This window comes from Theropithecus gelada, chromosome 5, assembly GCF_003255815.1.
Source record: "Theropithecus gelada isolate Dixy chromosome 5, Tgel_1.0, whole genome shotgun sequence".
In the NCBI taxonomy this organism is placed as follows: Eukaryota; Metazoa; Chordata; class Mammalia; order Primates; family Cercopithecidae; genus Theropithecus; species Theropithecus gelada.
The window spans coordinates 103644346-103670953 of record NC_037672.1 but is presented as its reverse complement, the minus strand read 5'-3'; the positions used below and the strand labels follow the sequence as shown (position 1 = coordinate 103670953).

The following is a 26608-nucleotide window of genomic DNA, read 5'->3' as shown; positions in this document are numbered from 1 at the left end:
TCTAACAGGCCATGGACCAGTACCAGTCCATGGCCTGGGGGCTGGAGACCACTGAATTACACAATAGACTGAAAATTAGATAGTTTCCTCTTCTCTTATATGCTGTATTCTTTGGTATCAAGATATTCTATTACTGGGGATAATCTGTTTTTCTATAATATTCTCAATATTTTTTTGTTTGTACATTTTTTTTTTCAGTCAAGAGAATCCATCCCATTAAATGACCTAAAGTCAGAAGTATCACCACGGATTTCAGCAGAGGACCTGATTGACTTGTGTGAGCTCACAATGACAGGCCACTTCAAAACACCCACCAAGAAAACAAAGTCCAGTAAACCAAAGCTCCTGGTGGTTGACATCCGGAGCAGTGAAGAGTATCCTTTGCATATGCTGTTTTAAACGGTGGTACTGCTTATTTGTATTGCATCCTTTCATTTAAATGGTGCGTGGTTAAAAAAAAAAATTCTGGGATTCTTCTGAATTTAAGTAGTTAAATTACTCTCAAACTGGATGTCAGAATGGTCTTACATAAGGTTTTATAAGATAACATTACATGCCAGAGACCTTATGATATTTTCCAAACACCACCAGAATATTAGAATATTTTCTTGCTTTTTGTGTTTCTCTAGTGTATATTGCTATTCTTGAAGGCATTTGAATCCTTCATGCTATAGATAGGAATTGTGGCAAAGATGAAGAGTAAGTATACACCTGTTCTACCTCATAGCCTAGAGAAAAAGTTTGCTACATCTCAACATTGACCTTGTGTTCATTATAATTTTCAAAACACTGGCTTATATAGAACATGTATTTTTACTAACTGCAAAGTGTTATTTGCAAAGATTTTACCATTGAACATACTGTAACATCCAGTGGGTTTCATTTGCATTGGAGTATGAACAGTTACAAAAAGTAACAGCTCAGTCTCCTCTTCTTTTATTTTCATTCTCTTCAGATTCTTTGATTGTGTATTTTCTAGAATCTAGATAAATGATTTTCACTTTGTTTAAAAACAGAGCAAGTCTTAAAATCTTTCTTAGAAACTCAATATATAAAATATAAATGAATTTTATTATAACTAATTTGCTTCATAAGTTCAAATTTATAGCATTTACTAACTATAAATGCTATAAAGGAAGGTTAGCAGGTTAATGGTTTCTTATATGCTAAAATTGGCATATACAGGTTGAGTATCCTGTGTCCAAAATGTTTGTGACAGTATTTCAGGTTTCATATTTTTTAGGATTTTGGAATATTTCCATTATATATATACTTACCAGTTCAGAATATCTAATCCAAAAGGCTCTAATGAGCATTTCCTTTGAGCCTGATGTTGTTACTCAAAAAGTTTGATTTTGAAGCATTTCAGATTTTATAGTTTTGGATTAAGGCTACTCAATCAGCAATAAGTTTTCATGTTCATATTTTCAATTCCAATTTTTGAAATGAGATTCGAATTATAATTTACAGACTTTATTAAGTAATTCATAAAATCTTTGGTTTCTGAAAGTACAATTTGAGAGCCCACAATTTCAAAGATATATTCTCATCATTTTGTGAAAAGTTGCTACTTTCTATTTTTCTGAGTTTGGAGATAGTGTAAATGTTGATCTCCCTGGTTGTTAGGGTTTCAGCAATACTGGAAATTCTTTGCAGAGTGGATGAGTGGACTCCCAAAAGAGGCATTAAATTCTATTTAACTGGTCAAGAACCCATAGTCTAAAAGTTCTTCTGACTTTATACTTCAAGAGTTTAGAATCTGTTTAATGTTTTTAACTTTTTATTTTTTTTTTTATTTATTATTATTATACTTTAAGTTGTAGGGTACATGTGCATAACGTGCAGGTTTGTTACATATGTATACTTGTGCCATGTTGGTGTGCTGCACCCTAACTTTTTAATTTGTATTTCTTTTGAGTCTTTATTCATAGCCATTCTCCCATAAAACCATACAAAATAGCATTATAATATCCTATTTTAATCTTAAAGATAATTCTCCCATTCTGTAGGTTGTATGTTGCCAGGTCCAACCTGCAGACCCTGGCCAAATGACTGATGTAAGAATGCACTCAGACATGGGTGTCCAGTGAAAAAGAGGGCTAGGGGACCTGGCCACTTACAGACCCCGAGGAGGGTGCTATAAAGAGTCAGCAGCTGTGGCCCTGACAAGTTGGTGCTGTAGGCATTTATTTAGTACAGATTTAATAACAAAGGCTTTGAGTCAACACACTTTTGCATAATTAACATAGTTACTCTGCCCAGAGATAACAGTCATGTGTGTGGATGATTAAAGGCCAGGTTCCAAGGCCTAAGTAAACTAACTTATCTAGATTAATTCATTTATATTTCTTTGTTATCTAACCTTTGCTCTCAGGCTCTGGATAAGAGGGTTTGGCTACCTTCAGCCGAATCCATTTCCGAAACTTTTGTAAAAGCTCCCTGCCTTCCGAGAAGGTTTGCATCTTTCTACAATTTTTCCCACCACCCTATCTCCTACATCTCCCCCTTTTCTGTTTTTAGCATCAGGTTTTGTTGATTGAAGAGTACAGATGTGTGTAGCAACAACTTTGTCAGGCATGGCGGGCACTGCTCGCATTCCAACTTTGCATCCTAGAATTAGTAAATAATAGAAGGCAAATATGAGCATAATTAGCAACATTCTTTTCCAATTAAGGAGTGACATGTAGTATTACTTGGCACCTTCGTCCAATGTGTGCTGTTATTGAGGAACCCCATTTGGGACATGTCAATCTCTCTTAGCTAAGCAGTTGTGTTGTTAGAAGCTGAGAAGGGGGTGTTTGTTTAAGTAATAGGGCTGAAGAAAGGTGTATCTAAGAGATGAGCCCAATAGAGAGTAGCAGGTGGGGGTTGCAGGTAAAGTGAAAGAGTTAAAAAAGTTAATAAAGCATAAGAAGGAACAGATTATCTGGAGTGAATGGTGTCTGTGTCCAGAGGAGATTTGCTCAGTCTTTTAATTTCTTAAGAGTCCTGTCCAGGGCCTGTGTTGTCCCAGGAAGCCACATTGTCTGGGGCTGTAGGTCCTGTAGGGTCATTTTCTTTATTTCTGGTACTGGGTTGTGTCCTAGCCATGCTATGGTAAGGTTTCATATGTCGTGCTGGAATCCAAAGAGGACCTGAGGGGGTGTGAACACAAACATATCCTCTCCCCCATGTTAACAATTCATTTGGACCACACCATACATTACTGTTTACATCTTTCCATAAAACTGCAGATTTTATGTCTTGAGAGGTTTTAGCAAAGTGCTTTTCTACAGCTGATTGAAATTTATCATCTAAATTTTTTAAATTAAGGGTAAATAAGGCTTGTGCTAATAGTGTTGCAGGGTCCTTACTCATATTCCCCCTTTTTTGTTTTCTGAGCATATTTTTAAGGGCAGAGGGGGTACATTCTACTATGGCCTCTCCTTGGGGGTTATATGGGATGCCTGTGGAATATTGGATAGTCCACTGTGACAAAATTGTTGAAATTGTGAGCTGGCATAAGCCAGACCATTATCAGTTTTAATTTTTGTAGGCTGCCCCATAAATGCAAAAGTTAAAAGAAGATGTTTAATGACATATCGGGTGGACTCTCCAGGAAAGGCATGAGTGCTAATTGAGAATAGTTTTTAATGGATACATGTACATATCTTAGTTTTTCAAATTCAGGCACATGTGTAACACATCTGTTTGCCATAACTGATGAGGTTCTAGTCCTCTAGGGTTAACACCTGTAGAAGGAGGGACATACCTGTGAGCCGGCAATCTGGGCATTGCTGGGTAATTTGTTTAGCTAGTCTCTGGGTAAGTTGAAATTGCTTCAATAAGTTTCTCCAGTTTTGGTGAAAAAATTGATGCAATTGGGTGGCATGGTCAAGCAGTGATGTTCTAACTTATAGGTCTGCTTAATCATTGCCATAAGCCAGTGGGCCAGGCAGCGAGCTGTGGGCTCAAATACGTGTGATAAAAATAGGATGTGTATATTGATCTAGCAAATGCTGAAGTCGGAGAAAAAGTGCATACAGGCTGGGCTCCAAGGTGGACTTAATGAGGGCTGTCTCAACTTTCTGCAATAAACAGAGTAAGCAGACTCACTAACAATATTGATGAGCTGAACGGAAAAAGTTTCCAAGGCCAATAGTAAGGCTCCAACCTCAGCTCTCTGAGTGCTAGTAAATCCAGAACAAGTGAGGGAATTATGTGGTCTCCACCAGACAGCCTCTTTTCCATGTTTACCAGAGCCATCAGTAAACAGTGTTAAAGCATTAGGTATGGGGGATTGAACTATTTTAGCAGGCAAAACCACAGAAGTACAAGATAAGAACTAAAGGAGTTTGTCAGCAGGAAGGGCATGCTCTATATGGCCTTTGTAATCAGAGAGTGCTATTTGCAGGTCCATAGATAAGGCAATACTGCCTTGAATTGCTTTTTACTTAAAGGAATCCTGATGATATCAGGGTCATAACCTAGCAACTGATTGCATCGTCTGCAGCCTGAATAGATGACTTCACTGAATAACTGGATATAGGGAGAGAGTGTTTTAGTCCTGGTATGTGAGCAAAAAAACCCCTTCTAGGAAGCATAGCCCTGGGGTCATCTGTGGGGGAGTGTTTAGTGGGAAAAACAAATAATTGAACTGAATACCATGGATCAATGCAATCTAGTTGTCTCTGAGAAATAGCTTGCTCTATCTCTTCAATTTCCCTTTCTGCTGCAGGAGTTAAATACCTGGGAGAGTATAGGGCAGCATTGCCTTTTAAGATAGAAAACAGATTCTGTAACTTATCAGTAGTTATGCCCAAGGTGGGGCAAAGCCAGTTAATATTGCCTAGTAATTTCTGATAATCATTTAAGGTATGTAAGTTGCTAGTATTTAATTTAACCTTTTGAGGTCTTACTGACTGGGAAGTTAGAATGTACCCAAGATATTTCGATATTTCCAAGGAGAAGACATCTGTACTTTTTCAGGTTCTATGATTAAACCTCTTAACTTTGTATTCTTTATGACAGAGGCATGTAACTTTAAAAATACTGGCTCTGTTGGGGCTGCTAGTAAAATATCATCCATAAAATGAATAATCCTGCAATTAGGAAATTATTTTCTACTGGGGAACAAAGCTTGATTTACATGATATTGACACATGGTAGGACTGTTAAACATTCCCTGAGGAAGCACTTTCCAATGAAATCAGTGAGCTGGCCTTTCACTATTAAGAGCTGTTATTGTAAATGCAAATTTTTATCCGTCCTGTTCTGCAAGGGGAATAGTATAAGAGCAGTCTTTTAAGTCAATAATGATTGTAGGCCATTCTCAAGGAATTGCCACATGCGGGGGCAGTGGGGGCCTGCTGACGGGGCCCCATAGGTTGCAACTTAACATTAATAGCACATAAGTCATGTGAAAGTCTCCATTTACCAGACTTTTGGGGAATGATGAAAATGGGCAAATTCCAAAGACTGTTTGATGGTTCTATATGGCTTTTAATTGTTCCTCAGCTAATTCATGGGCTCTTTGTAATTTCTCTCCCTTTAAAGGCAACTGTTCTACCCAAATAGGATTTTGAGAGAGCCACGTTAGGGGTAAGGGAGAAATAACAGTGGCCATTATTTGAAAGAGGTCTGCAGAGTGACCTCAGTTAACCCTCTTGTAAATGGGCTAGTGGCTCCGTTTTCTTTAAAGATTTTTCTTAGCTCTTTATAAGCATTAAAAGAAATGGGTTCATGTACCTGATTGCCTTGTCAATCTTGCATTACCAGCCAGGATAAGAGCTCCCCATCTAATGCCTCTTGCTTAAGACAAGGTCCCATAGCTATAGCATATCCCTTGTCTTTTTTCCAATTTGTTGGAGGAGGGGGCTCAGGCAAAACCTCCGTTTCCTCTTTGTTATTTTTTCCCGGAAACAGCGGGGCTGAGGGAGATGGAGGCAGTAAGGTAAATGACAGTTCCTCCTCTCTTCCCTTTTTAGGCTCTTCTGTGTAGAGCAGGACCAGAGCCACCATAACCAAAGCCCATAACATTAAAGATGTTATTGAGACCCATTGCTTTTGTGCATCATATTGTTTAAGATTTCTATCCACTTGTTCCCAGAGCTCTACGTCTAGAGTACCTTCTTTCAGGAACCATGGGTTATGGGAAACAATAGTGTACACTAGGTCTCTTAACTGAGCCTGCAAAACCGAGGCTCTGCTAGCTTTAAGCAGCTGTTTCAATACTTTTATATACTGTTGCTGTTGAACTGATAACTGTTGTCTTATGATGAAACCCTAGCCTGAACGGTTCCCTCAAACTTGGAAATCCCAAGTGGGCACCAGTGACTTACTGACTGTGCAGTCTTTTCACCTTCATTTTTGAGGGTTCTGTCACGATCCGTTGCAGCATTCCTCATGAGCACCACCTGCCAGGTCTGACCTGCAGACCCTGGCAGAATGACAGATTAAAGAATGCACTCAGACACAGGTGTCCAGTGAAAGAGTGGGCTAGGGGACCAGACCACTGACAGAAAGAGTTGTAGCAGCCACGGCCCTGACAAGCTGGTGCTGCAGGCATTTATTTAGTATAGATTTAATGACAAAGGCTTTGAGTCAACACACTTATGGGTAATTAATATGGTCGCCATCCCCTGCAAGAGCAGTCCTGCACACGGATGATTAAAGACCAGGTTCCAAGGCCTAAGTAAACTAACTTATCTAGATCAATTCCTTTATATCCATTTGTTATCTAACCTTCGCTCTCAGGCTCCGGATAAGAGGGTTTGGCTGCCTTCAGCCAAATGCCTTTCTGAAGCTTTTGTAAAACCTCCTGGCCTTCCAAGAAGGTTTGTATCTTTCTACAATTTTTCCCATGACCCTGACCAATCTCCTACAGTCTGTTTACTCTGTTGATAGTTTCTTTTGCTCTGCAGAAGCTCTTAAGTTTAATTAGGTCCCATTTGTCAATTTTTGCTTTTGTTGTGATTGCTTTTGGTTTCTTTGTCCTGAAATCTAAGCCCATTCCTAGGTTTAGGATGGTATTGCCTAGGTTGTCTTCCAGAGTTTTTATAGTTTGGGGTTTTACATTAAAGTCTTTTAACCCACCTTGAGTAGATTTTTGTATATGGTATAAGGAAGAGTTCCATCTTCAATCTTCTGCATACGGCTAGTCAGTTATCCCAGCACTATTTATTTAATAGGGAGTCTTTTTCCCATTTCTTGTTTTTTGTCAGCTTTGTCAAAGATCAGATGGTCTTAGATGTGTGGCCTTATTTCTAGGCTCTCTAGTCTGTTCCATTAGTCTATGTGCCTGTTTCTTTACCAGTGCCATGCTGTTTTGGTTACTGTAGCCTTGCAGTATAGTTTGAAGTTGGGTAGCATGATGTCTCCAGCTTTGTTCTTTTTGCTTAGCGTTGTCTTGGATATTCAGGCCCTTTTTTGGTTCCATATGAATTTTAAAATAGTTTTTTCTTGTTCTGTGAATATTGTCATTGGTAGTTTGATAGGAATAGCATTGAAACTGTATATTGCTTTGGGCAGTACAGCCATTTTCATGATATTGATCCTTCCTATCCATAAGCATGGGATGTCTTTCCATTTGTTTGTGTCTTCTCTGATTTCTTTGAGTAGTGTTTTGTAATTCTCATTTTAGAGGTCCTTCACTTCCCTGGTGTGCTGTACTCCTAGGGAGTGTGTGTTTTGGGGGGGCAATTGTGAATGGGATTGCCTTTCTGATTTTGCTTTCAGGTTGGTTGTCATTGGTGTATAGGTTATTTTTGTACATTGATTTTGTATCCTGCAACCTCACTGAAGTTGTTTATCAGCTGAAGGAGCTTTTGGGTCAAGACTGCATGTTTTTCTAGATATAGAATCATGTCATCTACAGAGATAGTTTGACTTCTTCTCTTCCTATTTGAATGCACTTTATTTCTTTCTCTTGCCTCATTGTTCTGACTCGGTCTTTCAATAGTGTGTTGCATAGAAGTGGTGAGAGAGGGCATTCTTGTCTTGTGCCAGTTTTCAAGGGGAATGCTTCCAGCTTGTGCCCATTCAGTATAATGTTGGCTGTGGTTTTGTCATAGATAGCTCTTATTATTTTGAAGTATATTCCTTCAATAGCTAGTTTATTGAGAGTTGTTAACGTGAATGGATGTTTAATTTTATCAAAAGTCTTTTCTGCATCTGTTGAGTTAATTATATGGTTTCTGTCTTTAGTTCTGCTTATGTAATGAATCACATTTATTGATTTTTTGCATGTCGAGCCAATCTTGCATCCCAGGGATGAAGCCTACTCGATCATGGTGAAGTAGCTTTTTGATGTGCTGCTGGATTAGGTTTACAAATATTTCATTGAGGATTTTTGCATCGATGTTCATCAAGGATGTTGGCCTGAAGTTTTATTTTTTTTATTGTCTCTCTGCCAGGCTTTGGTATGAAGTTGATGCTGGCCTCATAGAATGAGTTAGGTAGAAGTCCCTTCTTCTAAATTTTTTTGGAATAGTTTCAGTAGGAATGGTACCAGCTCTTCCTTGTACATTTGGTAGAATTTGGTTTTGAATCCATCAGGTCCTGGGCTTTTTTTGGTTGGTAGGCTATTTATTACTGATTGAATTTCAAAGATCATTATTGGTCTGTTCAGGGAATCAGTTTCTTTCTGGCTCAGTCTTGGGAGGGTGTATATGTCCAGGAATTTATCGATCTCTTCTAGGTTTTCTAGTTTGTGTACATAGAGCATATGGTTATTTTTATTTCTGTGGGGTCAGTGGTTATATTTCATTAGTCATTTCTAATTGTGTTATTTGGATCTTCTTTCTTCTTAGTCTAACTAGTGGCCTATCTTATCAATTTTTTTCAAAAAACCAACTCCTGAATTTATTGCTCTTTTGAATGGTTTTTCATATTTTGATTTCCTTCACTTCACCCCTGATTTTTTTTTTAATTATTTCTCACATTTTATTAGCTTTGAGGTTGTTTTAGTCTCATTTTTCTAATTATTTCAGTTGTGAAGTTAGGTTATTAATTTAACATCTTTCTAACTTTTTGATGTGGACATTTGGTGGTATGTATTTCCCTCTTAACACTGCCTTAACTGTGTCCCAGAGATTCTGGTATGTTGTATCTTTGTTCTCTTTATTTTAAAAGAACTTCTTGATTTCTGCCTTTTATTTTTTACCCAAAAGTTAATCAGGAGCATGTTGTTTAATTTCTATGTAATTGTATGGTTTTGAGTGATTTTTACTGTGTTGACTTCTATTTTCATTGTGCTGTGGTCTGAGAGAATGTTTGGAATGACTTCAGTTCTTATACATTTATTGAGGATTGTTTTATGTCTAGTTATGTGGTCGATTTTAGAGTATGTGCCATGTGGTGATGAGAAGAATGTATATTCTTTTGGTTTTGGGTGGAGACGTCTGTAAAGTTATATCAGATTCATTTGGTCTAATGCTGAGTTTGGGTCCTGAATATCTTGTTAATTTTCTGCTTCAGTGATCTGTATAATACTGTCACTGTAGTGTTGAAGTCTTCCACTATGATTTTGTGGGAGTCGATGTCTCTTTGTAGGTCTCTAAGAACTTGCTTTATGAATCTGGGTGCTCCTGTATTGGGTTCATATGTATTTAGAATAGTTAGGTCTTGTTAAATTGAACCCTTTACCATTATATAATGCCCTTGTCTTTTTTTTTTTAATCACTATTGGTTTGAAATCTGTTTTATCTGAAATTAGGATTGCAACCCCTGCTTTTTTCTGTGTTTTATTTTCTTGGTAGATTTTTCTCCATCCCTTTATTTTGAGCTTATGAGTGTCATTATGTGTGAGATACGTCTCTTGAAGACAGCATATTATTGGGTCTTACTTTTTTATCCTGCTTACCACTCTGTTCCTTTTAAGTGGGGTATTTGGACCATTTACATTCAAGATTCGTATTGATATGTGTGGATTGGGTTTTGTCATTGTGCTGTTAGCTGGTGGTTATGTTGGCCTGTTTGTGTGGTTGCTTTACAGTGACATTGGTCTGTGTTTAAGTGTGTTTTTGTATTCGCTGGTAGTGATCTTTCTATATTTAGTGCTCCTTTCAAGATCTCTTATAAGGCAGGTCTGGTAGTAATGAAGTCCCTTAATATTTGCTTATCTGAAAAGGATCTTATTTCTTCTTCACTTAGAGAGTTGAGTTTAGCTAGATATGAAATTCTTGGTTGAAGACTTTTTTCTTTCAGAATATTCAATATAGTCCCCTAATCTCTTCTGGCTTATAGGGTTTCAGCCGAGAGGTCTGCTGTTAGCCTGATGGGAATCCCTTTGCAGGTGACCTGCCCTTTCTCGCTAGATGCCTTTAACATTCTTTCTCTCATTTCAACCTTGGAAAATTTGACAGTTATGTGTCTTGGATATGATCTTGTGTAGAATCTTGCAGGAGTTCTCTGTATTTCCTGAATTTGACTCTTGGCCTCTCTACAAGGTTAGGGAAGTTTTCATGGAAGAATCCTGAAATGCACTTTCCAAGTTGTTTGCTCTCTCCCCCTCTCTTTCAGGGATGCCAATGATTTATATATTCAGTTTCTTTACATAATTTCATACATTTTGGAGGCTTTGTTCATTACTTTTTATTCTTTTTTTAATTATTATTTTAGTCTGACGTCTTATTTCAAAGAACCAGCTTTCAAATTGTGAGATTCTTTCATCAGCTTGGTTTATTCTGCTGTTAATACTGGTGATTGCATTGTAAAATTCTTGTGTTTTTCATCTCTGTCCAATTTGTTAAGTTCTTTTTTATACTAGCTATTTCATCCTTCAGCTACTGTATCACTTTATTGTGATTCTTAATTTTCTCGGATTGGGTTTTGCCATCCTCCTAAATTTCGATTATCTTTGTTCCTGTCCATATTCTGAATTCTATTTCTGTCATTCCAGCCAGTTCAGCATGATTAAGAATTCTTGTTGGAGAACTGGTGCAGCCATTTGGAGGACATATGACACCCTGGCCACTTTAGTTACTGGAGTTCTTGCATTGGTTCTTTCTCACCTCTGCATGTGGGTGTTTCTTTAACTGTGGTATAGATTAAGTACAGTCAATAGACTTCTTTTCTGGATATTTTCACTGGGATGAGTATTTGTATAGGGTCTTTATTGGAAGCTGACTTCCTGTCTTTGGTTTTAGAGTGGGGTATGTTAGTGAGGTATGTTTTGTGTTGAAGCTTTGGGGTTTATCCAGCAGCTGACACTTAGGCTTATTGGTCAGTTGGTAGACTTTTGTTCAGTAGTTTGGCTCCCTTATGTTTCCTCAGAGTTGCAGCCATGTTCCCTCTCAGTGCTCTGAAAGTATGGGCTCCTCTCCCCCTTGAGTGCCCGCTATAGTTCATGACTTGGCACTCTGGACTGCCCACTGCAGCTCTGGGATAATCTCAGAGTTTATATTCCTTCCACAGCTTAGAGGCAGTAGAGGAAGAGATCTTAGTAGTGGTTGTGGCCAAGGGTCATTTTCTTGACTCCTGGGGGCTCCTCCCCAGAGAGATACAGGTCAGCAATCACTCAGCGAAGTCAGCCCAAAATGGAAGTTTGTTCTGTGGGCCCAAGCCAGGAGTTTCCTGACTGGTGATGAGCTTTGGGGAGTGTGTGGGACCTGTGGGAGATGGACTGGCCTCCTCTCCTTGGTTCAACTGCAGTTTGTTGGAGGTATGGATAAGGCACTTAAGGTCTTTGCTTCTTCATTAGTTCAAGGGTGACAAGGGCAGTTCCACTGTAGAGACCATGGCAGAGAGGCTTTTATTTGCCCCTGGAGGCTCTGTACAGGGAGTTGCTGAGTTTGTACTGGCTCAATGGCTCAATAGCTCTGGTGGGGGGTGGCTGGAACCTCAGGCCTGGAGGATCTGCCCAGTAAGGAGATATGAGAACAGGAACCCATGTAATAGTCTGGCCACTTTTCTGTAGGGCCGCTGCAGTATGCTTGGGGCCCACTCTAGGCCCTAATCATCTCAGATTTTCCAGAACCTGGAGGTGTCACCAGTGAAGGCTGTGAAACAGCAAAGATGGCAACCTGTTCCTCGCTCTGGGAGCTTTGTCCCAGGGAGGTGTGGACCTATTGCTGGTTTAAAGGCACCTGTACAAAGTGGCTGGAGACCCTGGTTGAGAGGTCCTGCCCAGTGAGGAGGAACAGGATCAGAACCTGCTTAAAAAAGCAGTCTGCAGTCTGGCCACATTTTGGTAGAGCATCTATGCTGTGCTGTGGGATTCCTTCTGCCCTGAGTCAGCTCAGACTCTCCAAAGCCTGAAGGCTGGAATGGCTAAGGTGTCTGGACAGCAAAGATAGCAACCCACCCCTCTCCCTGGGAACTCCTTCTTAGGGAGGTGCAGTGCCACTGCTGGTAGCTGGCTGGATCCCAAGCCAATAGGTCTTATCTTGTGAGATGCCGCGGAAGTGGGGCCTGCAGGTTGTTACTACTCAGCCTTCTGGATTCGGCCTCTTTCCTACAGGTATGTACAGGAGTCTAACCTTCTACTTTGCCGAAGCTGCAGCTACTTTTGCCAGAAAACCCAGTAATAATCTAAGGCTTGAGGGTCTCCACCTATGCCTGAGCAGTTGCTCTGCCAAGACTTCATGTAGATCTATCCGTCAGACTGAAGACTGAAGGCCCTGGTGGAGTAGGTTCACAAGGAGATCTCCTGACCTGAGGGTTGCAAAGACCTGTGAGAGAAGTGTGTTTTCCTGTGGCCGCTCATTCACTCACCACTTCCCTTGGGTGGGGGAGTATCCCCTGTTTCCATGTTGTTCCCAGGTGGGTCATTGTCCTTACTTTTCTTCATTCTCTGTGGGTCAAGTTGTTTCCTTGACTAGTCCCACTGTAAATACCTGGATGCTTCAGCTGAAGGTGTGGTATTTAGTTGCCCCCTTCTGATTTTCTCCATGAGAACCATGCACACTAGCTGCTTCTGGCCACGCACACTAGCTGCTTCTTGAATAGACTGAAGTAAATTGACTTCTAATAATAGCAGTCTTTAAGTTCTTACACTGTGCCAAGCTTGGTGCTAGTCTTATGATGTAGATACTGTTGTTATCTCTGTTTTACTGATAAACTGAAGCTTAAAGAGGTTAAGCAACTTTCCCAAGGCCATATAACTAGTACTTGGCAGAGACAGTCTTGTGCTTCTGAATTTTACACTATTTGGCAGGTGCCTATCTGGTCTCTGTGTAGGACAGTAGAGCATAAACAAGATTGAAATTAATAGAAATTAATGAGTCAGCGAGACATGCATTGATGCCTCTAAACGATATATATTCATTCAGATGCTATATACATTTCTTCAAATCTTATACACAAAATAAGCTATTACCTTCAGTACCTGTGTGTATAAGAGGCCTAATCCCAGATCCCAACTGAACAAATCTACCTGTGGTTATCTTTATACAGATGTAGCCACAGAATCAAGGAAAATTGAAGTATTTCAAATTTTAGAAAGCAATATTGCAACACTTTGAGGGAGGAAACATGATAGAAAGATCCTTTCCTACTATATTGACATAATTTATAATATTTAATTCATTCAAAACCGTTTTAATAAAAATTTCCCTAAAACTACTAATATGCTGATGTTTTTTAAAGCCTATTGAAATTTTAATTATATTTTAAAAATAATTATCTTTGTACAGTAACTCTTAATTCTTAACCAAGGTAAATCTTCACAATTAAAGTCTAGGATTTATGTGACTTTAACAATCTGTTTAAAAAGTAATTACATATTTAATACTAGGATATTTTTGAAATAATTTTATTTCTTCCTTGCCACAAAATGTGACCCTGCACAATATGGAAAAAAAAGAAACTTTCTCTAATACCTTTTCCTTCCCCAGAGGAAGTAAATTATTTGAAATGTTGTTCACATTACTTATAATGTCCCTGTATCATGTTTATCTTCTGTTTTGCTTTTATACATCATTTAAATGGAAAGTCTTTGTCTAAAGAACAGTTCTTACCTCTTTATATAGGTGAATTTTTTTTTTTCCTAAATTGTGCTTCCAGGAGATTTAATGTCTAAGAGTATATTTCATCTCATCTTTTTTTTAACCTATGTAAAAGGATTTAAGTGATAGCTTATGAAAGGTAGGGAGGCAATCTTATCCACAGGCAAAATAAGCTGTCTACCAATAAATTTAAGGGACGGCCTCACCACTACCACCACGCCCCCTTCAGAACCGTCACTTGATGCCTAAAACGCTACTGTAAGGCTTCAGTCATTTAGCTTGTGTTATGAATAGTCTCCGTTAAAATACAGAAAGCCTGCGGGTGACAAAATTTTAACCTATGTTCAGTTTTTGTGATTGTAGGAGAGAAGCAACACATTAAGGTGCCAACAATCTTAGGGAACTACCTAAACCCCAATGTGGGCCAAGGGAATGGAGAATACAGAAAAAGAAAGCTGAAGGACATGAAGACAGACTTTACCCACCTAACAATAAAAACATAATCCCAAAACTTCAGTATAAGAAAAAACCCTAATGTGGTCTAAACTCTTTAATACTAAATTCAAAGGCTCAGAGAGGCAAAACAGCAGTTTTTGTTGAAATCACATTTTTTTTGTTTGCTTTTAGAAGATAGAAACATGAAATGTTAATCTAGTTAAAAATCAAGCCAGATATATTTGTTCTTCAATGTATTTTGAGAATTTCAAAGCAAACAAAAATTGCATTTTATAAGGAGGCAATAGAAAATGTTTCTCATGTAGTGACATGAATTTCAGATGTTAATAGTTTCCATGGTCATACACAAGCAGACTCTTGTTTTCTTTAATAGTTATAAATATTTAGGGTTTCAGTTTTCTTGGAGTTCATATTAAGAGAGGTCTTAGTCATGTAATTGTGGATCCAACTTATGTTATCTGTAAACAGCAATACTTTAAAGGAATATTACTCATTTGCTTGAAATCAAGGCTGAGTTTTTGCTCAAGGCTGAGCTTTACTTGTAAAACTCTTACCTTTTGATTTTTTTTGAAAAATGTTAGCATCTAAAACTATACCAAAGACAACCTCAGGCTTAAATTTGTGTTTTGAAAAACACATGAACTCAATTGTATTCATTATTTCATTATGGCACATCCATCCTTAGTGAACACTAGTATTACTCTTGTCTCTTTGTCCTTAAGAATTAATTTATAAAAACTTCTTCAAAGCAATTTAAAGATACTCATGATCAGAGCAGGCTAGATACTGATGAGAAGGTTTAGTAAGATTTTTTTCATCTCATTTGGACTTAGGTTCAATCTATCTAAATTAAAATTTCCATCCAATTGTATTCCCATATTTTAATGGGCTTTGTGTAACGTGGGAGTATATGATAGCAACTGCTGAGGAATGTCGTCATGTCTGGATTGTTAGTTATGAAAGGTATATTAGCTGTTAAAGAGTTTCTATTTGCTGTGTGAACCAGCCATGACCCCAGTTCCTAGAGTGTCATACAGTCTCATTCAATCAGCCAGCCAGTCCTGTTTAAGGACCTGCTTTGCCAGTCAATGGGAAAATAGAGTTTAATTACAGCACCCCTGCCCACCAGAAGCTCACAGTCTTATAACTAAAATAGATATGTGAAATAGATAATTGCAGTATAATATGAAATGGTCTATATCTGAAGCATACCCAAATTCCTGGAAATATAGGATGGGCACCTAAACCAAGTGTTGTCTGACATGAGTCTTAAAAAACAAGTAGAAGTTAGTAACCCAGCAAAGAAGAGAAAGAAGGCATTGAAAAACTACATTGTTTGAGGCCCAGAGAAGGTGAGAAGGACACTTTTAGGAAGTTACAAGAACTGTGGATGAATATGTCTGGAATATATGAGAATTAGTAATGAGACTAGAGTAGGTAAAAGTAGCTTCATTGAAAATGTCTCATAACATGCTGAGAAATTTGGGTTTTATTCCAAAGGCAGTGAGAAACTTAAAAAATTCTAAACCAGATATATTTGGTTTATGCCATGCTCAGATTTTTATTTCAGAAAAATTATTTTAATGCATTGTAAAGGATGGATTAGGGTAGAGATAATCTTGCACGCAAAATTAGGATTGAATTATCCAGAAATTTGATGTGTATAATCATTCTTTCATATCCTGTCATAAAGAGTGAGGCCCCTAGCTTTTCCCTAAATAGACCAGTTTTAGTGGGCCTATGCTGAAGAAAATCCAGAGAAATTACTTTTGTTGCTGTTTCTTTCCCTTTTCTCAAAGTGTGTGCTGACAAAGGGAAATTCTATATCGTTGACACTTGGAAGCATTGTTAGATACTGATGCCACTGGTTAGGGTGCAACAGAAGGCACCTTAGCATATTTGCTGCCGATACTAGTTACTCCAGGTTTGGCAAAATTCTGAAATTCATTTACTCACCAAATATGTAAGTGATGTTCCAAGCATTCTATTAATCGTTGCAAGAGATTCAAAGATGAGCCCGGCGCGGTGGCTCACGCCTGTAATCTCAGCACTTTGGGAGGCCGAGGCGGGCGGATCACGAGGTCAGGATATCGAGACAATCCTGACTAACACGGTGAAACCTCGTCTCTACTAAAAATACAAAACATTAGCCAGGCATCGTGGCAGGCGCCTGTAGTCCCAGCTACTCAGGAGCCTGAGGCAGGATAATGGTGTGAACCCAGGAGGCGGAGCTTACAGTGAGCTGAGATCGTGCCACTACACTCTGACCTGAGTGACAGAATGAGACACTGTCTCAGGAAAAAAAAAAAAAGATTCAAAGATGAAATAAATACTCATCGTTTCTATCAGTTGTTTAGATAGAAGTCATTTTCATTAGAATATTTTATATAAAATCAAATTGCTGTTATGAGAGATGTACAGATACTGTGGGAAGGGAAAATTTCATGGATGAAACATTTGAAGAATGGATGTTTGTGCAAAAATAAGGAGAAAAAGATATTTAGAAAGAGAAAACTACGGGAGATAGAAAACATATTGGTAACATGCATGATTTAGTTTGGTTAGAATTAAAGTAGTTAGGTTCTGTTCATGAGGACTGAACTGAGAAATACGGGCTTTGTCCTATAGGCTGTCATGGAAAGTTTCTCAGAAAGGATATGATAATCAGAACGCTTTGCTTTTAAATTTTTTCTCTGTCAATATTGTAAATCAAGTGTATTTCCAAGAGAAAAGACAAAAGTTGGAGAAAACAGTTACTACAGTAGTTTAAGCTCAAGACAAATCAATATCTGAAATAGGCAAGGGGTAATGGGAATAAAAATGTGAGTACAGGATTTATAAGAGCAGCAGAATATTGGATGTTGCTACTAATAAGATGTTGGAAATGAGATTTTTGACTGTTTGATTTGGGGGATGGTGATGCCATTCAAAGTATCAATAGATTTAGCAAAGAAAATAATGATATCTAAACATCATTTTTGTATCAGTTAATGCTATTTAGTTATGTTATCTATGAGAGAACTATGGGTTTAATTTCATATTTCTTTTTGGCTGTTGATATACTAAAGGTAAAACCTTCAGTTTGGGCTGAAAAGTCTATAACACTAATTATAATTAGTTAACCCAGCAGACAAACAGCCAAAAAGCAAAGGTAGGTAGATGTTCTTGAGTGGTTTGGTGAAATACTGGTGTGGGTTGTCTTTAGAGATACGACGTCACTAAGTGTGGCATCCAGCAAAAATGCTGTGCTCTTTTAGGATTTAAAAAAACATGAGCTGGTTTCTGTGTTGAATTTTAAGCAATATTTTAAAGGAATTTTCAAATCTTTTTGTAAATTAAAGAGTCTTTTTGAATAGTCTTGGTTAAATACCATGTAATTTACTCATACACTGTACCTATATACTTAGACCTGATTTTTTTCTGTTTGATTGAAGTACAGCACATCTACTTACAGCATTGTTTTGTAGACTGAATTATGAATACAGGAAAGTTTTCGTATCTTAGAAACCTAGAAGATAATATACATCATCCCTACCTGTTAATGATATTCTGATAATCCAAGTTATTTATCAGAAGCTTACAGTAATTTTTTTAATCTGTCTGTGCATTGGGCTATCAAATTCTGTTTAATGCAAAATTTTGATTTTGTTCTAAGTATACATTCAAATGCTTTTGGTAATATCTGCCAAATGGAATGTTGATCTGAATGGTTTATTTGCAGGGAGGGGTATAATGTATTCCAAGACGGGGTAAGATATATAATGTACGGTCACCATATGCCAAAGAAAATTCATATGTTTACTGGAATGTATCCTGTAGTGCATTCATAGTAGTAAACAACCATATTCAAACATGTGGTGAAGTGACTGCTACAATAACTGGATGCTTTTATGCTTTCATAACTATTATTATTCCAGTCTAGAGATTTCATTTTAATTACTGCTGACTTCTGTAATGATGTTTTTTTATCTTTTAACTCTTTCAAGTATGTCATCAAAAATTCTCATTTCCTATGAACCCTGAAAGTTAAAAATTAGTATTTATGGATACTATTGCCACTTTTGCCAAAACCTAACCAAAAATTGTAATGTCATTGTTGGGATTGCAATATCATGATATATATGTGATTGGGGCTGATCGCCCCATAAATACTTTGGCTACTATTTCCTTAATAGTAGTATTTCCTCTGAACTGGGTTCTTTGAAGCTGTAGCTTTTTAAATTCTTCGTTTATAAAATAGCATAGTGTCTGACTATTGAATATTATACTCATTATAGAACCTCTTTAAGTGTGGTTATTTTTTACCCCCTATCTGTGTTTATATAATGAGAAATGCCTTTTTAAAATGTAAAACATTAGTGTAGAGGGTTAAGATTTTTATCTATATTAGACAGAAAGCAATAAAGTGACAGTCATACTTCTAAAATATGTAGTGTTGCATGTTCATCTCTAACCCTACCTTTGTGTGAAGGTCCTGTGTATACTTGTTTTCCACTGTAATATAGTGAAATAAAACCAAAGTTCTTAGAGCATGGAAAAATGTGCTTCTCTCAACATATTCTCCATCATTTCTCTTTACTTGCCAGATTTTACTCATGACTGATGACAGTCAACTATGGTTATTCAGTCACCGTATGTCAAAAATTTTCTTCTATTTCCCTCTTTATTTATTCTTCCTAATACAAAATATACAGAAATCTGTTCCTGGCTCAGTTTCCAAATACCTCATATTTTATTCTGATTATGAAGGACTCAACAAGTGAAAAAAGTATCCATCTGCCTAGATTTACAATATAATCTGACCACCTCTCGAATGTCTAGAAGTTGCCTAAAGCAGTTCTATTTCATCTAATGCTGTATGTGTCACATGAGAAATTGTATTGTAGGCAATGTCAGTAATTTCCAAGGAAAAAAGAAAAGATTTCTAAATAACCAAAGTTGTCTTCATTGTCTGACTTATTTAAACAACAGGCTATTCATTGTAAATACACTTATTTATAACTAGGCCAATCTCATTCTCCTCTGTTGTTTGCCAATAATGCATTCACCTCTGCTGTTTGCCAGTAATGATTGATAGAAAATTTAGAGGTTTAACCACCATGTCTAAAGACATTCATGCTTACCCAGTCATTTTTGTGCTAGAAGTTTCATGATAAGAGTGTTCTTGGATGAGTGTTCTTAGATATTATCCAAGACTTTTTGGTTGAAGTAGATTAAGAATAAGGAAAGTGTGGTTTAAAACTCTGTTTCTTTTATGCCTTATTTTCCAAACTGTAGCCTAAAAAAGGTTTGGAATCATTTTGTATTTTGAAAAACTTTCTCTTTCAAAAAAGACTCTGTTGCCGTCATATTTTGTGAAGCATTTTAATATTTAATCTAGATTTTAACAAATCACAAGGATAATATGATAATAACTTTATGACATACTTCTAGTAACTGAAAGGAGTTTAGATTAAAATCTTTAAAGGCACATAATAAATAGGTGATATTGAACCTACAAAATCACCTTAATACTTATCTATGATTATAGATATAGTTACTAGATATGGTTATTTAGATATAGATAGGTACTTTTTTAACCAAATACAGTAGTCACTAAATTTATCTATTAAACAGTTCTTCTTTTAGAGTCAGAGTCTTCTAATTTTCTAATAAGTGGCTGAACAAATTTTATGGAAGAGGCCCTTAAAGGTGACTTTGCATGTAACGCTTAACACAGTCTGAGCATTATCTTTTATGTCTTTTATTTCCGATTTTCAAAGGAGAGAATCTCATTGGCTCGGCCTGCATCATATATCCATCATCACCCTCCCCTCCACCATCCGGTCAGTCATGGTTATAGCAGGATCATCTGATACCAATATGACAGCCTAGACTCACCCTTTCCTCAGGGTCAATGGCTGGTGCTCTTCCAAACAAGAAAACAGCAGGTGGGCAGGCAACCCAAACATGTCTGCTACAGCATTTGACCAGGATAGATTTGTATTGCTTTTGCTACTTTAAACACACTAAAAAAGAGAAGATGTTCATGGTTGGTAAAGGTTGTTTGATAAATATGGAAACACTGTCTGGCAACTGATTCAGGCCTGGACAGATGTAGATATAGGTGCTGAGAATACATGAGTTGTTAAGTTCTTAGTTTGTGTTACAAAAAAATTTTCATTTTAAAAAGTAGATCTTTACTGAAAATAAAGTACTTTCAGTTTTTTTTTAAAAAGTACCATCAGAGTAATTATATTCTGAGAGAAAAGTCATGACTCTTCAGGAAAACTACAGTTGGGAATATTGAATAATTAGAAATGTTTGAAAAACTAATGCTGATGAATTCAAAGGTAATCTATGCATGATCATAAATTCTCTTCCCATTCTAGAAAATGTCAACTAAACAATGTCCACTGGAATGTTAATATTGATTCTCTCTCCTTTCATTTTTCAGAACTTATTTATGGTTCTTTCTCTCACTATTAATGTCATATTCTTTTCTTTAAAAGAAATGATGAAGCAGCAGCTGACTAGAAAATTTAAATTGCAAGATATGTAGTCCATCTCCACTATCTCCACTCATTATAGAACCTCTTTAAATATGGTTATTGTTTACCCCATATCTGTGTTTATGTAATGAGAAATGCTTTTGATGTAAAATCCTTTTACATCTTTGGCTAGTCATCTTCCTTTCTCTCTTCTACTTCATTTTCAAATTTAATTTTTTTTTTCTCTTGGAGGTGCCCTACTTCATTTAGATAAATACACTTATGAGCTGGAAGATGTTTAGTACTCTCTTCTGGGAGTCACTTAGCTCTGTGAGTTTCCCTCAGACACTCATGATTGCACACAAATAAATGTTTTCCTTAAACTTTCCTTCTCAGCTTTATTCGTGGTCACATTTCAGGAAGCATCAACATTCCATTCAGTGCTGCCTTCACTGCAGAAGGGGAGCTTACCCAGGGCCCTTACACTGCTATGCTCCAGAACTTCAAAGGGAAGGTCATTGTCATCGTGGGGCATGTGGCAAAGCACACAGCTGAGGTAATTATATTCAGAAATGTCATATGTACATATGATGAGTGATTTACCTGCCTTCGATGTGAAGGTTATCTAAAAGTATATTTCTTCAGGAGTTGGTCACAAATAATATGAGTTTTGAAGATTTGTCTGTGTTATTATGGAAGAGTTTGTCTGTAATTGAAGCATTTTTCCCTCAGTGTTCAGCATCAGGATCAAGAGTAACCTTAAAAAATCAAAACGATAACCTAAGGCTGTTTTTTTCTGACTGCTTTCTGAAATTGCAAAGAAGTAGCTTGAATTCCATCCATTGGAGAAAAACAGTAGTGTTCAAGTGTAGGCTCTGAGAGCTGGTCATGATGAGATTCGTTAGATTTAGAAATTGTGTTTACTATAGAGTCAAAGCTTCTTGATGATAGAGAATTCAGGAAGAATGTCAACTGTCAGACATGAGAAATACATGAAACAATAAAATGGCTTCCTTCTTCCATGGCTATGTTCTAAGCAAATTGAAAAATAAAACAAAGAGTAGCATATGAAGGCCAAAAATATATTTATTTTTTAATAAAAGACAAATTGAAGACTGTAGCTTAGTATGAGAGCCAAATGGGCTTACTTAAAAACAAGCAGGCAGAGAAGGTATCTAAATATAGGCAGTGTTGAACAAGTACAGGATCTTTCTCTAAAGGGGAAGAATCTGCTCCTAGAAAAATAGAGGTAACTTGCTCCCTGCAGACAGCTTTTTTCTAAAAGGAAGATAAATAGGACTGAACCTTCCTAAATTTACCAGTCAAATAAATCCTTCAACCTCCTAGGGCAGAGAGAATAGAGGGACAAAAAGAAAGGCCAGGAATATGCTTAGGAAAATTCTGTCATCAGGGAAATCAGGAGTAGAGACAAAATATTTGCCTTGATTGTACATATTCCTTTGAACACTACTGAAATGTGGTCACTGAAAATTTCAGATTAGAACTTTAAAACTTTATTTTTTTTTTACTCTTAGAAATCAGAGAAATAACCTAAAATCTCTTTTATTATAAAAACTAATAACCACACTTTGTTGAACACTTGGAAAATATAGAGACCAAAAAAGGAAATAAAAAGTATGCATGATTTTACCACCTGGGAGGCAAAAAACACTTCTTGAATTTTTTTACTGGAAAATTATAATTCGTCCATTCAACTCAATTCTAAAATTAGCTAAAGATAACCCTCCTATCCCCACCTGCACACACCCAGTACTGATACAAACTCAGAAAAAAAGGAAACATGAAAATACTTTACTCTTTTATTCCTAGAGCAAGTGTGTATGAAGTCCATGAAAACGACATATAAAGGTTACATTTAGAGAACTATGCCATATGATTTCATAGTAAGGAACTAGGTTATTGATTTTTCCAAATTTAATGCCTTCACTATAATTTTTAAGTCCTTTAAGTTTTTGCTTTTCATAGAGCAAAATCGAGAGGAATAGAAATTTCCCACATACCCACTACCCCACACATGCACAACCTTTCCCGTTATCAACCTCCCCCATCAGAGTGGTACATTTGTTACAATTGATGAACCTTCATAGACACATCATTGTCATCCAAAGTCCACAGTTTACATCAGGTCTCACTCTTGGTGTTGTATATTATTTTTAATTCGTAATAAATTTTTATTAACTTTTATTTTAGGTTCAGGGGTACATGTGCAGGTATGTTATATAGGTAAACTCATGTCACAGGTGTTTGTTGTACAGCTTATTTTATCACCAAGGTACTAAGCCTAGTACCCAATAGTTATTTTTTCTGCTTCTCTTCCTCCTCCCACCCTCCACTCTCAAATAGGGCCCAGTGTCTGTTTTACCATCTTTGTTAGAAATTTAAAACTTTAAAAGTCAGATTAGAACTTTAAGACTTCTTGTCATAAACCATTTTAAGCATCCAACAATCCATGTCTCAGAAGTACAGGACTGATGGCAGCATTAATTTTTTTTTTTTTTCTTTTCTGAGATGGAGTCTCGCCCTGTCACCCAGGCTGGAGTGCAGTGACACAATCTTAGCTCACTGCAAGCTCTGCCTCCTGGGTTCATGCCATTCCTGCCTGAGCCTCCTGAGTAGCTGGGACTCTAGAGGTGCCCGCCACCACGCCTGGCTAATTTTTTGTATTAGTAGAGACGGGATTTCACCGTGTTAGCCAGGATGGTCTCAATCTCCTGACCTCATGATCTGCCCGCCTCGGCCTCCCAAAGTGCTGGGATTATAGGCATGAGCCTCCACACCTGGCCAGCATTAACTTTTGACACTAAATGTTCACTAAATGAAAGTCATTCTTAATGATGAAACTTAACTAACCATACTAAAGTTAGTTCATACTAAAGAAGTATGCAAGTGGATATTACTTCTAAGTTATAAATAACTCACCTATCTTTTATATAGATTATATATAAAAGTTATATATAATAGTTATATATAACTATTTCTACCATCCAACAACAGAGAACAATCTAAATATACCTATTTCAGAGAAAGTCAGACTAGTAACTCATATGATTTGGCTCTTTGTCCCCTCCAAATCTCATGTTGAAATATTATCTCCAATGTTGGAGGCTGGCCTGGTGGGAGGTGTTTGGATCATGGGGGCAGATCCCTCATGAATGGCTTGATGTCCTCTCCATGGTAATAAGTGAGTTCTCACTGTGTTAGTTCACATGAGAGCTGGTTGTTTAAAAGGCTGGCTCTTCCTCCTTTCTCTTGTTCCTGCTCATGCCATGTGACATGCTGACTCCCTGTTACCTTCCACCATGATTGTAAGGTTTGTGAGACTTCATCAGAGATAGATGTCAGCACCATGCTTTCTGTAAAACCTGTAAAACTGAGAGCCAATTAACCATCTTTTTTAAATATATTATCCAGTCTCAAGTATTTCTTTATAGCAACACAAGAATAAACTAACACAGATAATTGGTACCAGGAATGGGGTGTTGCTATTAAATACCTGAAAATGTGGCAACAGCTTTGGAACCGGGTAATGAGCAGAGGTTGAAAGAGTTTGGAAGGCTCAGAAGAAGACAGGAAAATGAGAAAAAGTTTGAAACTTCTTAGAGACTGATTAAATGGTTATATCCAAAATGCTCATAGAGATATGGACAATGAAGTCCAGGCTGATTAAGTCTTAGGTGGAAATCAGAGAGTTATCGGGAACTGGAGTAAAGATTACCCATGTTAAACCCTGGCAAAGAACTTGACAGCAGTGTGTTTATGTCATAGGGATCTGAGAAGTTTGAACTTAATTATGGTGACAAGATACCTGGCAGGAAAAAAAAAAAAAAAGTCTAAGCAGCAAAGCATTCAAGGAGCGGTATGGCAGCTTCTAACACCCTAAATTATATATGGAAGCAAATAAAAGACTTAAAGTTATAAGGACAGCAGAGCATAAAAATTTAGAAAACTTGTAGCGCAGCCCTATGGTAGAAAAAATCCAAGCAGGCTACTGAACAATCATTTGCTAGAGAGATTAGCATGACTAAAAAGGAGCCAAGACAATGGGTAAAAGGCCTTGAAGGCATTTCAGAGTTCTTGGGGACAGCCCTTCTCATCACAGGCCCAGAGGCCTAGGGAAGAAGAATGGTTTCGGGGGTCAGGCCCAGGACCCCACTTGCCTGCACAGCCTCAGGACAGTGCTCCCTGCATCCGACCACTCAGGCTCCAGCCACAGCTCAACTGGGCCAAGGTAAAGCTCAGGCTGCCACCCTGGAGGGAGCAAGCCATAATCCTTGGCAGCTTTCATGTGATGTTCAGCCTGCAGATGCACAGAATGCAAATGTGAAGGAAGCTTGGCAACTCCCAACTGGATTCCAGAGCATATATGGGGAAGTCTGGATACCCAGGAAGAAGCCTACTACAGGAGCAGAGCCCCCACAGAGAAACTATACTAGGGCAGTGCCAATGGGAAATGTAGAGTGGGAGCCCCTGCAGAGTCCCCACCAGGGAACCGTCTAGGGGAGCTTTGGGAAGTGGGATGCCACCCTCCAGACCTGAGACTGGTAGAGCCATTGGCAGCTTGCAGCCACAGTGTGGAAAAGCCGTAGGTACTCAACTCCAACCTGTGAGAGCAGCCACAGGGGTTGCATCTTGGAAAGCCACAGGGACAAACCTGTCCAAGGCCTTCATAGCCTACATCTCACACCATTGTGCCCAGGATGTAGGACATGATATCAAAGGAGATTGTTTTGGAGCTTTAAGATTTAATGACTGTCCTGCTGAGTTTCAGACTTGTGTGGGCATATTGCCTCTCTTTTGGCCAATTTCTCCCTTTTCAAGTGATAATGTATACCCAATATCTGTAGCACCATTGTATATTGGGAGTAAATAACTTGTTTTTAATCTCACAGGCTCATAGGATCAATGGATTCATCTCCAGATGATGCTTGAGACTTGACAGTTGGGAGTTGAGACTTGAGTTAATGCTGAAGCAAGTTAAGACTTTGGTTGACTATTGCAAAGACATGGTTGTATTCTGATGTGTGAGGAGGACATGAATTTAGGGGGATCAGAGGCAGAATGATGTGGTTTGGATGTTTGTCCCCTCCAAATCTCATTTCAAATGTAATCCCTAATGTTCAATGTGGGGCCTGGTAGGAGGTGTTTGGATCATGGGGGAAGGTCCCTCATGAATGGTTTGGTGCTCTCCCAATGGTAATAAGTGAGTTCTTGCTCTGCTAATTCATGTGAGAGTTGTTATGAGAGTTGATGGTTTAAAGGAGCCTGACTCCTCCTCTCTCTCTTATTCCCACTCTTGCCATGTGACATGTTAGCTCCCTATTGCCTTCTGTAAGGACTGTAAGCTTCCTGAGGCCTCACCAGAAGACGCTGGCACCACACTTCCGGTAAAGCCTACAGAATCATGAGCCAATTAAACCTCTTTTTCTTATTTCTTCTAAAAAAAAAAAAAAAGATATGTGTACAGAATTTGCAGGTTTCTTACATAGGTATATGTGTGCCATGGTGGTTTACTGGACCTACTGACCTGTCCTCTAAGATCCCTTCCCTTACCCACCACCACCCAACAGGCCATGGGGTATGTTGTTCCCCTCTCAGTGTCCATGTGTTCTCAATGTTCGACTCTCATTTGTGAGTGAGAACATGCAGTGTTTGGTTTTCTGCTTTTCTGTTAGTCTGCTGAGGATGATGGCTTCCAGCTTCATCCATGTCCCTGGAAAGGACATGATGTCATTCTTT

The 26608-nt window shown here is 37.9% G+C and overlaps 1 protein-coding gene across 4 annotated transcripts in view; it reads left to right on the top strand.

The window, feature by feature from the left end:
• Positions 1 to 26608, top strand: part of TBCK (TBC1 domain containing kinase) — a 233478-nt gene that overhangs the window by 173341 nt on the left and 33529 nt on the right. For all 4 annotated transcript variants that reach the window (XM_025384912.1, XM_025384916.1, XM_025384915.1 and 1 more), the window contains 2 exons: positions 199 to 374; positions 21248 to 21407. In XM_025384912.1, coding sequence (XP_025240697.1) covers positions 199 to 374; positions 21248 to 21407 — 336 coding nt within the window. The remainder of the gene's footprint in view (positions 1 to 198; positions 375 to 21247; positions 21408 to 26608) is intronic.